At 40.1% G+C, this 14,982-nt stretch overlaps 1 protein-coding gene across 9 annotated transcripts in view; it reads left to right on the top strand.

Annotated features, from left to right (window-relative positions):
• Nucleotides 1-14,982, top strand: part of THSD7B (thrombospondin type 1 domain containing 7B) — a 511,659-nt gene that overhangs the window by 319,117 nt on the left and 177,560 nt on the right. For all 9 annotated transcript variants that reach the window (XM_083581788.1, XM_083581787.1, XM_083581784.1 and 6 more), the window contains 2 exons: nucleotides 4,425-4,580; nucleotides 6,626-6,823. In XM_083581788.1, the coding sequence (XP_083437914.1) occupies nucleotides 4,425-4,580; nucleotides 6,626-6,823 (354 nt within the window). The remainder of the gene's footprint in view (nucleotides 1-4,424; nucleotides 4,581-6,625; nucleotides 6,824-14,982) is intronic.

The following is a 14,982-nucleotide window of genomic DNA, read 5'->3' as shown; positions in this document are numbered from 1 at the left end:
TTATAACTCGAGATCCATCATTCCCCCCCAGCCAGTTTATAACAGTGCTGAAAGGACACAATAATGTGATTCAAAAGTAGGTATATTGATGGCTAAAGGACATTAGCGTAAGTTGTTTGTAGATTGTAACCTATGCAAAAAGAGATTTAAAAATAACAATAAAGAGACACTATTCCTATCTTGAACTCAGGTAACAATTCCATAGGCTTCTGCTGGATATTAGGCTTAACTTTTGGTGGATATCAAGATGCATTGCCCTGAGAGTTTAATATTGGCTGTAGGGAAGTCAAATCCAATAGCCATCTTGAAGGACAATCTGTCCTGAAGTTCCCATTTTCTTACATCCATTCAAATTTATTTGTAGGTGTTTGGAAAGCTCTCCAACCTAGCTCTGAATTCTTCAAAATGCTTTTTTTCTTCTCAGTCTGTAGGGAGCATAAAGTTAAAGATCCATGAGAAAATATAATCCACTTCTTAGGATAGTGACAAATGGCTGTGAGAGAACTTAATTATTGCCAGTAAAGAATGCATCCATTTGTGCATGGCCTGTAATTGCTTAATGTTGTTGTCTCCATCGACATGAGAGTGTGAAGATGTAAGTAGTTAAAGCCTACTGACCCAGCATGGCAGTTCAGTTAATTTTACTAAGTAGCTGCTTTTTGTAAAACCTGGTGTTCAGTATTGTTGAGTTCATCCCTCTTGTATCAAGCATTCAAGTGCAAGCCTACAGAAAATCAGCTCTTTTTTTCCTAATTGAATTTATCATCTTAGGTAGAGTGCTGTAGAATTTTCAATCACAACACTAGTATTGTGGGGTAAAGTAAATGTAACAAATGGATGGATTGAATATAAAAGCGACAATGTATAATGTTCTGAGAGGCATGACAGATTGCATTTAACAGCAGTGTTATGTTTATTAAAGTAAAAATGATTTATTTTTATATTTTTTAAAAGCAACTGAGTTTAGGAATAGCTGGTAATTAACTCAGGTGACCTGAAGGAAAGAAAGCTTATTGGATTGGATACAGATCTGCTCTTCCATGAGTGAAAAAGCTCCTTTCATATCACTCCCTGTCTGGACCAGGGAGGTGATTAATGTCTCCTTGTGAGTGGGGGGTCCTGCATGCTTGAAGAAGCTCCTTGTAAAACCACTCCACAAAAAACCCTCCCTATATTTGGAAGATCTAAGTAACTACCAGCCAGCTGCTAATCTCTCCTCCTTGGGCAAAGTTCTTAAGCGGGTGGTTGCGGATCAGATCCATGCACTCCTGGAAAGAAACTCCATCCTTATAATATTTAGATATTCCCATATATAGAGAGAGATGAGCACCAAAGACTAGGAAATAATAATAGGATTTTGATAGCAAACTTATTGTTGTGTTTGCATTCATCTTGCAGACTCTTAAATGCCTGCTCATCAGAGAATCTGAGAGGTATTAAGACCATGTGCAAAAGGAATGTTAGTTCTTGTTCATTAATTGGTTGAGCATACATTCATACTTGGACGTTTCAGAAGATGACTATCTTTGAAGAAGGACAGATAAGGAGGAACGGATACATTGAGACTGACCCATTTGGAATGTTTAAAGTGTTGTGTGTGTTGTGTTTTGGTCATGCCCCTGAATCAGAGGTTTTATGTGTTCTCTGTGCCAAGGTTGCTCACTGAGACCAGTCCCTTCATTCGCTTAAACAAACCCCAAAACCAGACCGCTTCTCTTGAACTGAAGAAATGTTTGCAGACAGTTGAATTCTATGAGCATATTGAAACTCCTGTTCCTCCAAAGATTACTGTGAGGTTTAGTGGTAGTAATCCCACATAGCTGGTCCCAGACACAATATGAGTTTTTCTGTTGTGGCCTTTTGGGGAAGTGAAGAGCCCCTTACTGTAGTGTTTCTTTCCATTCTGTAGCTTCCCTGTGTCCATGCAAGGCTGTACTCATCCTGGGACAGTGTATTTTTCAGCAAGTGGTTGGGACTGATAATGATTGAAAACTTCAAGCCAGAAACAAATATGATCTGGCTCATGCTTGCATCTCATACTAAGAACATTTCTCCAGTATTATTACAATAAAAGTTTATTACTTACCTGTTGTGTTTCATTCTTTTTTTCATTTTGATTTCATTTCTGCAAATTCTTTTCAAAAGGTGAAGTGTTCACCTACTTTTCTTACTCCAATAACTTGCATTATTTATTATAGTGTGTGGTCTATATTGCTGGTGTGCTCCAAAATAAATGGATTGCTGCCAAAAGGCATTGGAAAACAGTGTCAAAACAAGTGACATGGCTTGAACAACATGGCTAGTATTGCTTTCTTATAGATGAAACGGAATCCGTTTTTGATGACAAAATGCAGTAAGCCCGATTTGCTGCCTTGTATGCCAGTGTATTACCAGAATGATAAATTATTTTGCAAAGCCTAATGCTGAAAGGCATATTAAGAAATGCATGAGACTTTTTGAAAGGGAATAGCTTGATGGTTAAAACTGACTAATATTTATCTTGCACTTTCTGCCAGTTGACTTTTAGAACCTGTAGAAAAGGGCTATTTGCTTTAGAAGCAAGGTGAATTGGATTTCTGCCATCTTGGTGTAGTCCCTAAATGAATATGTCAAAGGCAATATTGTCTCTAAAATAATAATAATAATTCCGAAAGCAGTCTTTTCATCTAAGCAGAACTTTTCATTAGTTTTTTGAATTAAATTTGGGTAATTACCATTTGATTATGAAGTAATATCCTGCAAGTGCCTGAGGAACAAGATATTTATGGTGGGTGGGGGGGAGCGATTCCTGTGAGTTTTTAAAACTCCTGTTAATTCTTGTCATTTCTGCATTTCAGCTTTCCCCATATAATTCTATGCAATGGAATTCTCAGCACATAAAAATGTAGAATAAAAAAATATTACAAACCCAACTTACCCTAACACGGTAAATAAAAACTAATATTGAAATTGACTGATAAATACCAGGAAAAAAATTACATACATTTATAGCAATGTGTAACTTTTTTCAGAAGAACTGAACTATTGTGCTTTGACACAGCTCTATATTTTCACATGCATGGAAGTCAGATTTTGATTTCTTTGGAAACCAGATTTCATATTGAATTATAGGTTTCATTATGTTCCCAATATGTAACATGAAAGACCATAGAATTGGAAGGGAGCCCCAGGGTCACCTAGTCCAACCCCTGCAATGCAGGAATCTCAGCATGTGGCCCACTATACAATTTGAAACCATACCGGAGACTGCTGGAAGGCAAATTAGCTTATTTCCACTAATTTCCTCTGAAATGGTGCTCCTATGGGTTGGGGAATTCTGCATGGTGGACCGCAGTAGGTAGAGAAATTTGGCAAAAAAATCAGGTCTCTCATGCAATCAGAAGTGTTTTCCATATTGTGCAATAACGGGATGCAAAGTTTAGAAATTAATTGCATTCATTTCTACCAATATCTTTTTGTATCTCAATGTTTGTGAATAAGTATTTAAAGTAATTAGGGCATTTCAGACTATGTGAGTGCCTTGTTTTAGGTTCTGTCCATTTTGATTCTCTCCATCAGTCACTGAGGCTCTTTTTAAAAAAAACCAACAAACAATCTCACTCCACATCATATTTCCTTATCAAGCTCTTTACTCTTGGGACTCAGCTAGACTGGTAAAGAAAAAGTGATTATACACATTGTATGTGTGATATAACATTGTGCCACCAGATGGCAACGTGGAGTCCCGCTTTTGTCTACCCGTTTTCCCTCTTTAAATTTACAACACTTTAAACTTAAACGCAAAACAATTTTTTTTTTCCTTCCAGTAGCACCTTAAAGACCAACTAAGTTAGTTCTTGGTATGAGCTTTCGTGTGCATGCACACTTCTTCAGATACACACTGTATCTGAAGTGAAATGTATCTGAAGAAGTGTGCATGCACACGAAAGCTCATACCAAGAACTAACTTAGTTGGTCTTTAAGGTGCTACTGGAAGGAAAAAAAAAATTTTGTTTTGACTATGGCAGACCAACACGGCTACCTATCTGTAACTAAACTTAAACGCTTCTTTGATGTGTCTAGATCCAGCCTAATAATGTCACACAAGTAAGGAGAATGAGCTTCTGCTTTAGAGATTACATATGTAGTAAGGACTTCTAAATGCACTCCCCACCCTGCCCCCAGATTAGACAGAGTTCGCTGTGATCCTTTTAAAAAAGTAAAGAAAACTATATCCGTTTTAAACAAATTGTTCTTAGCTGCAGTGCTGAATTGCATCAGGGACACTAATTATTGTGCTGATTACACTGTTGTTAGCTTGGATTCTGAAATAATTTTGATGGTTGCTTGAGAATATATTTGTTCTGCATTGCAAAACACTTCACGATTTGAAGGAATAATCTCTGTGTTTTTTGCTCCCTCTTGTTTTCTTTTTCTTCCTTAAGTGGCTAGACCTGTTGAAAAAAAGCTGTGTCTCGCTCCTGCTCCCCCAGCTTCCCAACTGTGCAATATCCCATGCCCTCCTGAATGCCTGGTTTCTTCCTGGTTGGGATGGGGGCCTTGCATTCATGAAAACTGCCAAGATAATCAAGGGAAAAAAGGTGAGTTCTGAACTACTTTCTAACAGCTTTTTGTAGGAGTGGGGCCTTGCTACATTACAAAACTGGATGAATCTAATGTATAAAAGCTGACTTTATATTTATAATTAATCATATTTAGTGTGTTTTGTGGGGTGGGGACTCCTAGTTTCTCCACAGCTTATTGATACCAATGGATATCACAGCCCGAAATGTGTAACCTGATTTTTTTTTTTTACTATGTAAATAATTTTATAACTATTTGGGTCATTATATTAAAACATAAAACTGCATAAGACAAAGGACTGTAATTCAGTGGCATAGCATCTGCTTTGTGTAGGAAAATACATTTTTAAATACCTGTTTTGTCTTCCATTGGCAGGGTTTTGTTTTTTTAAAATCTTTTTGTAAACTGCTTGCAGGTTCTATTCACAACAAAGCAGTATATAAACTCTGTTAAATGAGTAAATACATAAATTAACAGACCCATGGCATCTCCAGGCAAGTTTGAGAACATCCCCTGTCTGAAACCCTGGAGAGGCTACTGATTGGTGGCATAGACAATACTGTACTAGATGAATAAATGAACACAGTGCATAGTTAAACTATGCTAGTTGCTCCAATGAGAGTCAGTGGTGGCCACCAATTGGATGGCTTTAAATGAGAATTCGACCCATTCATGGAGGATAAGGCTGCTCAGTGGTTGCTCACCATAATGGCTATGCTTTACTTCCATTGTTGGAGACAGTATGGTTCTGAAAACCAGTTACTGGAAACAGCAGGAGATGCGAGCGCCATTGTACTCAGATCTTGCTTGTAGGCTTCCCACAGGATGGTGGATCAGAGATGGTGGATTGACCTGATCCAACAGGCTTTAATTGCTGGCATCCATCTGTCTTGAGAGACAATGGAATGCACCTCCAGGGGTGAAGTCAAGCTGCTGTGTTGGCAGCACCGAAGAGGCCTCCCTGAGGTGTAAGCCCAGGCAGTTGTGTTTGGAGGTCCTGGGCTGTCCAGATGCTGATGCGGTTCAAAAGGAAAGCAGAGCAATATGTTTGGCCGGATATGAAGAATGTGGAATATCAGCTCCTCATTGCTTCATAATGCAGAATAATTAATTATTTCCACGGGCAAGCTTTTAGGTCTCCTTCGAACCTGAGCTAAAGCTCATGTAGGGGCCACAGAACTACATATGCTCTCTTCCACTTAATGGACTCATCTTTCCCTCTTCACTGCTGACCTCCATGTGTTGAGTGTGAAGGTCTGAATGTTTTTGTTGTTGTTGTTTTTTTAATCTATGGTCAGCTGAACGTATTCAAAAGTCTGTCTGCAGAACCCAGATTGCACAGGGTTCCTGGTTCAGAAAGACTACAGTGGTACCTCGGGTTATATACACTTCAGGTTACATACGCTTCAGGTTACAGACTTCGCTAACCCAGAAATAGTACCTCGGGTTAAGAATTTGCTTCAGGATGAGAACAGAAATCGTGCTCTGGCGGCGTGGCAGCAGTGGGAGGCCCCATTAGCTAAAGTGGTGCTTCAGGTTAAGAACAGTTTCAGGTTAAGAACGGACCTCCGGAATGAATTAAGTACTTAACCCAAGGTACCACTGTACCACTGAATAGACTTTCACACCCAGCATGAAGTTCAGAAGTGAAACTAGCAGGGAATTGGCATTGGGTGGGGTGACACCGGCACACAGGGAGTGGTAGGGAGTGGATCCACTCCCCCCCTCCAAATTTGCTGAATACATGGGAGCTCATGTTCCTATACCTTAAACTGTTTTAGGATCAGAAATTGTGACAGGAATCGGAGCATGTGAGGGATGGAGGGTGTGCGTGAGCCCTGTAATCCCAAAGCTCGTTCCTGTAATCCCAAAGCATGGGCATTATGCAGCTTGGCACATGTTGAAAACCACAACAACACAACTACAAATAATACTTTTAAAGGGGTATTTGTTCTTTCTTTGGACAGACTGTAATTTGGAAGTTATACAATCAGTTTATGTAACTTCTTTCATTCCTTATCAGGTGAAACCTAGCTATCACTTTTGTCCGTCCTCCCCTCAGGTTTCAAAATGAGGCAAAGACACATCATTGTGGAACCCACGGGCACCTCTGGCAATTGCCCGCACTTGATAGAATCTATTCCATGTGAAAACCCAGTGTGTTACAAGTGGATCATTTCAGAAGGAGTCTGTTTACCTTATAACGGAATATGTGGACAAGGGAATCGTGTGCAGCATGCTGTATGCAAGAACTACAAGGGTATGTGGTACAAACTGCACTTTATTTAAATATATTTTGCATATTCCAAGAGATTTCAGAACTGCGCATTAAGCAAAATTCCATGATGCAAGGCTTCCAGTTTTATAATAAGATATGAATTTGCCCAGAGCTTATGGCTTTATCATACTCTGGCTTTAGGTCTCAAATGAGATCTGTGATCTTAAAATAAATACTTCATGCTTCCAGTCACTTTCTATAACACGGCATCCTACCCAGTGTGAGAGCCAGTGTGGTGTAGTGGTTAAGAGCAGTAGTCTCGTAATCTGGGGAACCGGGTTTGCGTCTCCACTCCTCCACCTGCAGCTGCTGGGTGACCTTGGGCCAGTCACACTTCTCTGAAGTCTCTCAGCCCCACTCACCTCACAGAGTGTTTGTTGTGGGGGAGGAAGGGAAAGGAGAATGTTAGCCGCTTTGAGACTCCTTAAAGGGAGTGAAAGGCGGGATATCAAATCCAAACTCTTCTCTTCTTCTTCTCTACCCTGAAAGCATGTTAAGGGGGCAGGGAGGCAGTGCACACTAGCTCTGCCCCCAGTGTCATGGTTCCATCAACTACAGCTTCAAACGTTCTTCACACGTTCAGTAGAAGGTCTGAATGGAGATCCTTCCTATCTCTGGTTCATTGTGCTTAGAATTCTCCCTGCATTCAAGAACTCTTATTACAGGGAACCTCTTAAACATGTTCCTTAAAATGCATTTAAGATTCCCCCTTCCAGAAATATGGTAGTGGAAGAAGAAGTGGGGATGACACATGTCAGATACATTAGGTGTGGAATAACTGCATATGGCCCTGAATCCCTGACATGATTTATGTGTCCTATATGTTGCATTGAATGTCTGAATAGGGCTTGTGGAAAATCTTATGAAACCGTGTCTTATTCCCCACAGTGTCAGCTTGAGGCCTAGCTTGCAATAGGCCACAGAGTCTGAATTCAGCACTGGCAGAGCACTTGTCCTGTAGACCAGAGGCAGGATGCATGCTTGCAAATCAGATACTTGATTAGGCAAACAGAAACGTAGGGCCAAAGATGGGCATGTGTATAGTTTGGATATCATTTTGAAAAGATGAGGTGGGGGGAAATGAAGCAGGGCTGGTATGAGTTGAGATGAGGCAAGGGTGGAGACAGCCTGTGTTGTTACTTGATGCAGTGCATTGTCGGATTAACCTAGAAGAAAGAGCCTGGTGCCTCTCCATCGGTTTGGGAGGTCAAATGAGCATCTTTAGGCTATGTGGTCAGCTCATAGTTCTGCAGTCCAGAAAATGACCAATAGTTAGGTCTGAGAGTGAGACTCTTGAGGGTGCGCCTAAAGAAGGGGATTGTTTTCCTGACTGAACAGGGATGGAACTTGTGGCCGTCCAGATGTTTTTGCACTCCCAAGTCCCTTTAGGGCCAACCAGCATGGCCAATGATCAGGGATGATGGGAACATCATCTGGTGAGCCATAGGTTCCAAGCTCCTGTCCTACAAAGTGGAGTGGTCCCCACCCCCAAAAGTACATACCTGTTCATCAGAGTAAACGACTACACAACACTTAGGCTCCTTGACACCAAATAGCAGGCACGTTCCTTCACCTTGCATGCCCAGCTTAATACAGTACTTTCTGGTTTGTCAAACTGTGGCTTGCTGGAAACTCTGAACCAAGGAAACTATGGACTGATTGTTCCCTACATACCAGGATTGCAAACTATGCTCTTGCAATAATTTCACAGCTAGTCAGCCAAACAGGGCTTGGAATTTTGCACTATATTAAACTAAGTAGTTGCACAAGCAGAATGAGTTCCAATTACACAACAGGACTCCCCACCCCCAACCCTTCTCCCCAGCACTTTCCTCACATCTGCTCCAGAGAGGGTTAGACAAGTTGCTAGAACCATGCACAAGGAGAGAGATCATTCAGTCAGACAAGCAAATTTAAATATAGGCCTATATTAGAACCAAAGATAGACTTCTCATTCCGGCTTGGACATAACTACAAAAAACATCAAGCAAAGTAAAACAACTAAAGGAACTACCGTACTCTGCTCCTAAGGGGTGTTTCACAATTACTAAGCTGTAGGTAGGGAACATTCTTGAATGCCAGCAAGGCATTGTTTGCAATCCTGGTTTATAATGAGAGCTCAAACCATAGTTATGGCAAACCGTGGTTTGATATTAATCCAGCCATGCAAGAGGAGGAGGCAGTGAATGAGCATGCACCGCATTCCTTGTGCAAAAATATCCATTGCTCATGTTATCCTGTTGGTGGAATGGTATAGTAGAAATCTTTTAAATAAACAGTACTATTTAATATGAATTACGGAATTTGCATTTCTGAAAACTTTGAACTTTGTGTCTCTTCCCGCCCCCCCTTACTACAGCTTTTCAAAAAGTGTAGTCGAGGAATATGTTGTTGCCTTGCAACAGCTGATTTATACTACATGATTCTGATGATATGTAAATGAAAACATTGTGTTGAGTAATATGGTGTTTACTTAGCAACATTTCAAGTCTGGAATGTGTTCAGTTTACAGCTTGTTAATAATTAGTAAGCATACATTTTTATATGAAATGTGCAAACAAACAGTGGGTGGTGTTTTCCTACTGGCAGGTTGAAATGCATCCAAAAGCATCATATTTTCTGATGAGGTCAATGTAGTCCCATCACAGGATTGTATTATAGATTATCCTTCAGTCTTTAAGCATATAGAATAGTGTCATAATTTTAGAAACTGCCAAGTTGATACAAATATTTGAAATAAAGGAGCGCCGTTAACAACATGGAGTTAATACCACAGCAGAAATGCTGCTGAGAAGAAACAAATGAGGTTAATTATCGAGTGGGCTCAGTTACTGTGTAACCTCCCTCCCCAAGTTGTTCAAAGTATCGCTGAACTCTTCCCACAGTCAGGGACCCTGATAAAGCATGCAGAGCATTCTTGGGTTCAAGCGAATGCAACCAGAATGCAGGATCCCTAGGCAGACATTCTCTGTGCAGCATGGAAAAGGTCAGGGACAGAGCAGGAGGAACCACTTAGACATGATTGTAATTAAGTTTGATTTGATTTATATATCCATGGTGCTTTTCATTCAAATGAATCCCAAAGCAGCTTACAAGCGATAAATAGCAATAGCATGATAGAACATGATTAGGCCTCATCATGGGACTGAAACTGACTTGGTCGCACTGGTTGATGATCTCCGGCGGGCTAGGGACAAAGGTGAGAGCTGTTTCCTAGTTCTGCTGGATCTCTCAGCGGCGTTTGATACCATCGACCATAACATCCTTCTGGACCGTCTAGAGGGGCTGGGAGCTGGGGGCACTGTTATACAGTGGTTCTGCTCCTTCCTCCTGGGCCGTGTCCAGAAAGTGGTGTTGGGGGATGAGTGTTCAGACCCCTGGGAGCTCTGCTGAAATGTAAACATTTCCCCAAATCTAGCAATGTGTATTCCCCCATCAGCCTCCATTGGTTACACTAATGGAAGGCAGGACACACAACTGATCTTTTTCTTAATCCTTTGCATCCCCTGAAAATAATCTCCTTACTCCAGTCCTTGTAAAATCTTTCTGCCCTCTTCAACTGCAGCCCCATGCATCATGATCCACATTCTTCATTAGTGCCCCCCAACCACATGTAGAAGATTTTCAGTGGGTGTAGGAACTGGAAATGAAGGAAAAATATTGGTTGTACAAGCTGCGTTCCACTTACACAACCACTGGACACAGCTCTTTGCATGACCCCACTTTTATAGTGGTCTGTACACCTTGTGATAATTAGTTTCTTCAGAGTTGAAACACTTAGAAAGCCAAGCTCTATCTCATCATAATATTCTGTTGTGGAATAGTCAAACTTTATTAAGGCAGACTGAGTAGTCAACATTTGCCTGATATCCCTGCCCTCAAACAAGTAGTTTCACTGCTGAGTCTGTGTTTTAATTGACATTACAAATTGTGAAAGATGCTGCCAGTTTCTCCCTTAGTTCTGTCATTGAGGGGAGAAAGATGTTATAATTCTGTTGCATAATGGATACAAAAAGCTAGGAATGTATGGTGGAAGTAAGAAGTTTGTGACTGAAACCATTCTTCCTTTGCACCAAGTGTTGTGGGAAAGGACCTATTGAATTCAATTTGGCATTTCCTTTGCAGCTGGACATTTGTTTTCTAAGTGTGTCCTGTTTAAATTTGGAAAGATTTCTCGGGACATGTTCAGCTCAACTGACTCATTAAAAACAGCAGCATGGCTAATTATTATGTAAGTCTGGGGTACTCCTTGAAAAGTTTTTCCCCCTTTTTTAAAAAAGTAAATTTACTAGAATTGATAGACCTTTCTTCAGATTTTACTTATCTTAGATGCTGACATGCTTAAAAACCAGCAATTACTTCTGCCCATTCCTGGCAGTCCACACACAGCTTGCTCCTGCTGAAACCAGGAGGGCAGATGAAGATTGCAGAATTTATCATCCTAATTGTGCAACAGTAATGTTGGCTCTACTAGTCCTCTGACTAATCTCAGTGCACAGTGGATGTAAGAGAGTGAGAACAAAGATAATTAGCACAGGCAGCAGTAAATCTTCCAGGTAGACACAGCTCTTGGCTGATATCTTTGCTACTGGTGTGGAGCACGTCACAGTATTCTGCAGTGAGTCCTTGTTCGATTCTGTTGCGTCAAATGTCACATATTTCCATCAAATGCCTATGAGCACATACTACAGACTATGTCAAGAATCTTAGAGTTGGAAGGGACCCCAAGGGCCATCTAGTCCAACCTCCTGCAATGCAGGAATTCCAGTAAAGGAGTTCCAATAAAGTAAAGATATGCCCTATAAATTAGCTGGACTGTATGCAAGTATCTTATCCCATGGTGAATGTAATGCTTCTTGAGCAACAGTGTTTAAAAAAGGGACAAATATGGGTGCTCTGCTTGCCTCTCTCTCCCTTTCTCTCCCTCTGTGCTTACAGACTTTACAGCTAGCCAGAGCAGCTAGGCATATGGCTAACTAGGAGGGTGTCCTGATCCCAGCTAAAATGAGTCCTTGTCCCTGTTCTGAGATTCTGAAAACATTCCAAAAGGAGGCCCCTAGGAATTACAAAGCAGGACTTGCTAGTATCAGGAAGTGGCAACTCTTTTCAAAGGAGCTGGAGGGTTTCCTTATACATTAGAACAGAGGTGGGGGAACCTGCGGTCCTCCAGATGTGCAGGACTGCAACTCCCATCATTCTTGCTAAGGCCATGCTATCTGAGTGTGGTGTGAGTTGGAGTCCAACAATATATGGATGGCTGCAGGTTAGCCATTTGTGAATTGCAGAGAATAAGGGCTGGTAAATGCATACATGTTTATCACCTGATCGCTAAACATTTTGTAATTGACAGCCAAATGTATGAAGAATCGAAAAACGTGTGTGAGGTGACCAAAGTAGCTATGGAAGCTCTCTTGGTGGTAATTAATCTTTGATTATCAATTTGCACATGTGCATGAGCATTTGAAATACGAATGATACATGTATTTGCTGGTCCTTTAAAATAAAGGACTGGTTCTTTTTATTCTGCCACCCATGGGAGAAATGCGTACCTGCCCTCTTTCTAGACTGTTGCTTGCAGGTATTTTGAAGGGAAGCATCATTGATTTATAGTGTTTGAATCTTTCTGCCCTGCATCTCACTCACAAGAATGCTCATGGTGGCTAACAATAGCATAAAAAGTACTAGTTCAAAATTATCAAATAAAATCACTCAATAAATCTCCTTTAGTAATGCATACTGAGCTACATTAAAAAGCTACTCTCTTAAGTGGATAATGTTGGTAAAGCCACAAAAGCTTGAACTAATATTTGCCTGAGTGCCAGATGTGTCTGCTTATCTAACCCGCACTTCATTTGTGTCTTATGGTTTCTCTGACAGGAAATAATAGCAGAGCGTTATTTAACTTTCTGATTCCAGAATTCATTGTCAACTGTGTGGTTTAATTTGCAGTGGTTTTGCATTTTCTTGCATTCTTCTAAAGCACTCTGGCTTTGCCAGGTCGAATAAAACTTTGAATCCTATTATAGCTGCATTAAGTGGTTATACATTTTAGTACACAAGCTGTAGTGAGGGATTGTTTCAGAGATACATATTGAGGTTTTAATTTTGCTTCGAAGACTGATGTACCTTTCCTTAAAGACATTGTGTAAGTTTTGCTAGTGGATTGTCTTTGGAAGAATGATCTGCTCTGCTCATGAAACAGAACTGAAGCAATTGATTGAGAGAGAATGAATGATGTGCCATCCACCTACAGATATCCAGTGAATTGGACCTGATTAACCTAATTTAGAAGAATACTCAGCAGAGAAGAGAAATTTACACATTAGCTATATTATTTAAGTAAGATTGATCTAATTGTATTTGGCTAGATAGGCCTTTAATAGGATCCTCCTGTTGTTGTTGTGTTATCATTGAAACTATATATGTTACCACAGGGATAAAATGAAAAGTAGCCATGGTTGTAAAAGCTTTGCATATTAAGTTAGATTTATAGCCAATTCTTTCTCAAATGCTCATTGCTGGATTAGTAATAATTTCACATGAAACAGAACCAATGTGGCATATAAGTTGTTGTAGTAGCAAATGAAACAAGCCATTTCTGTGGGGTATTTTGCTGACATGAGACTGAACTCACTTTTGAGCCTTTCTTGTTCTGTGGGTGTGTTGAACTGGTGGTTTAGTGGCAAGCTAGGAAACATGCAGGTGGTCTGAAAGCTCAGTTGTGCATCGCCTCCCCTATCCTTCTCTGGCAGGAATGCTTTCATTTTTGAGGGACCTTCTTGATGCTTGGTGAGACTGCTTCTTGCAATATGCTCCAGCTGGACAGCAGAGACAGTGGGTGGCTTGGTGGGGAACATCCCTTCAGTGAAACATCTTAAAAGGCATATACTGTGCTGGCATGGTGAGCCAACGTGGAAGGGGAAAGACCAAAGGAAGATAAACTTTTTGTGGGTCACCAAAAGGGCAAGGGTGTTAATCCCCTAAGACCTTGTTGAAGGTCCACAGCCTGGATGAATGTATGCTGCTTGGTGAGATAGCATAGACAGAAAGTTATTGGCTTCCATGTGGGGTAAGAGCTAAGGGTAATGGTGGGCATAAGCCATCTCTGGCTAAAAGCCAGGGGAGAATCCCATCCCAAATGAGAGATGGGATGATGTTCTTGGATATTTGAAGACTTGAGTCTTGGATCCAAACCTTTGGGATGCAGGTGCATTGCCTTGAACATGGTGATATTTCTTATACAGCTGTTCTACTTTTGATTTTATATTATTCTCTCTTGTTTATTTATCATTATTATCATTCATAGTAACTTCCCACTCTCTTTAGCTTAGTTTAATCTATTAAATTAATTAAATTAGGTAAGTTTATTTGTATTGTTTTATATAATATAAAACAGATTAATTTTTCTATTTGCATATTGATGTGATTATTTCTAATTGTTTCTAGGTTGTTTGTTTTTTAAAAAAGTTTTCATCTTAATCTTAACTATGGTTTGTTTGAAACAAATAATCTTCAAACCATGGATTATGAAGCTCCCTTGTTTCAACAAACTATATTTAACAATAACCATAGTCTGTGGTTCAAAGGTAATGTTCAACAGTGGTTAATTCAAATCAGAAGTCAAAGTTTCAGATCCTCATCAGAGGAGGGGAGGGAGGAAGCAGCACATCAATGCATGGCTCTGGTAGGTTCCCATAACAATAAAACCATAGTTAATTATGTCATCAAAGCAGAGATATTTTCCTCTCTTGAAAGTACTAGGTTACGCTGTGCAAAGACTAAATAGGATCATAGATAAATTGGTAATGCTACAAATCACACCACTGTTTATCTTAATTTTGTTTTGCCGTATTTCTTAAGATTAGAAAAAAATTATACTATACAGCAGGCATGAAATATTCCAATCAATTCATTACACACTTACATATTGTTTGGGGGAAAATAATAATTTATCCATCCCACTGTTTCCTTAGAGTGAATCAGATAATGACAGTGTCCATAAGCTGATTATATGTGATGATTTTTTTATTAAAAAAATGAGAGCCTTATCTATCAATGCCCCTTGTAGTCAGCATTTTGCTTTGTTGCAATTCCCTCACAGTCCTTTGCTAATTTGCTTTTTTGATATTGTGCTACCTAGC

This window comes from Podarcis filfolensis, assembly GCF_964270895.1.
Source record: "Podarcis filfolensis genome assembly, chromosome: 1".
NCBI lineage: Eukaryota > Metazoa > Chordata > Lepidosauria > Squamata > Lacertidae > Podarcis > Podarcis filfolensis.
This window is presented reverse-complemented; position numbering and strand designations above follow the sequence as displayed.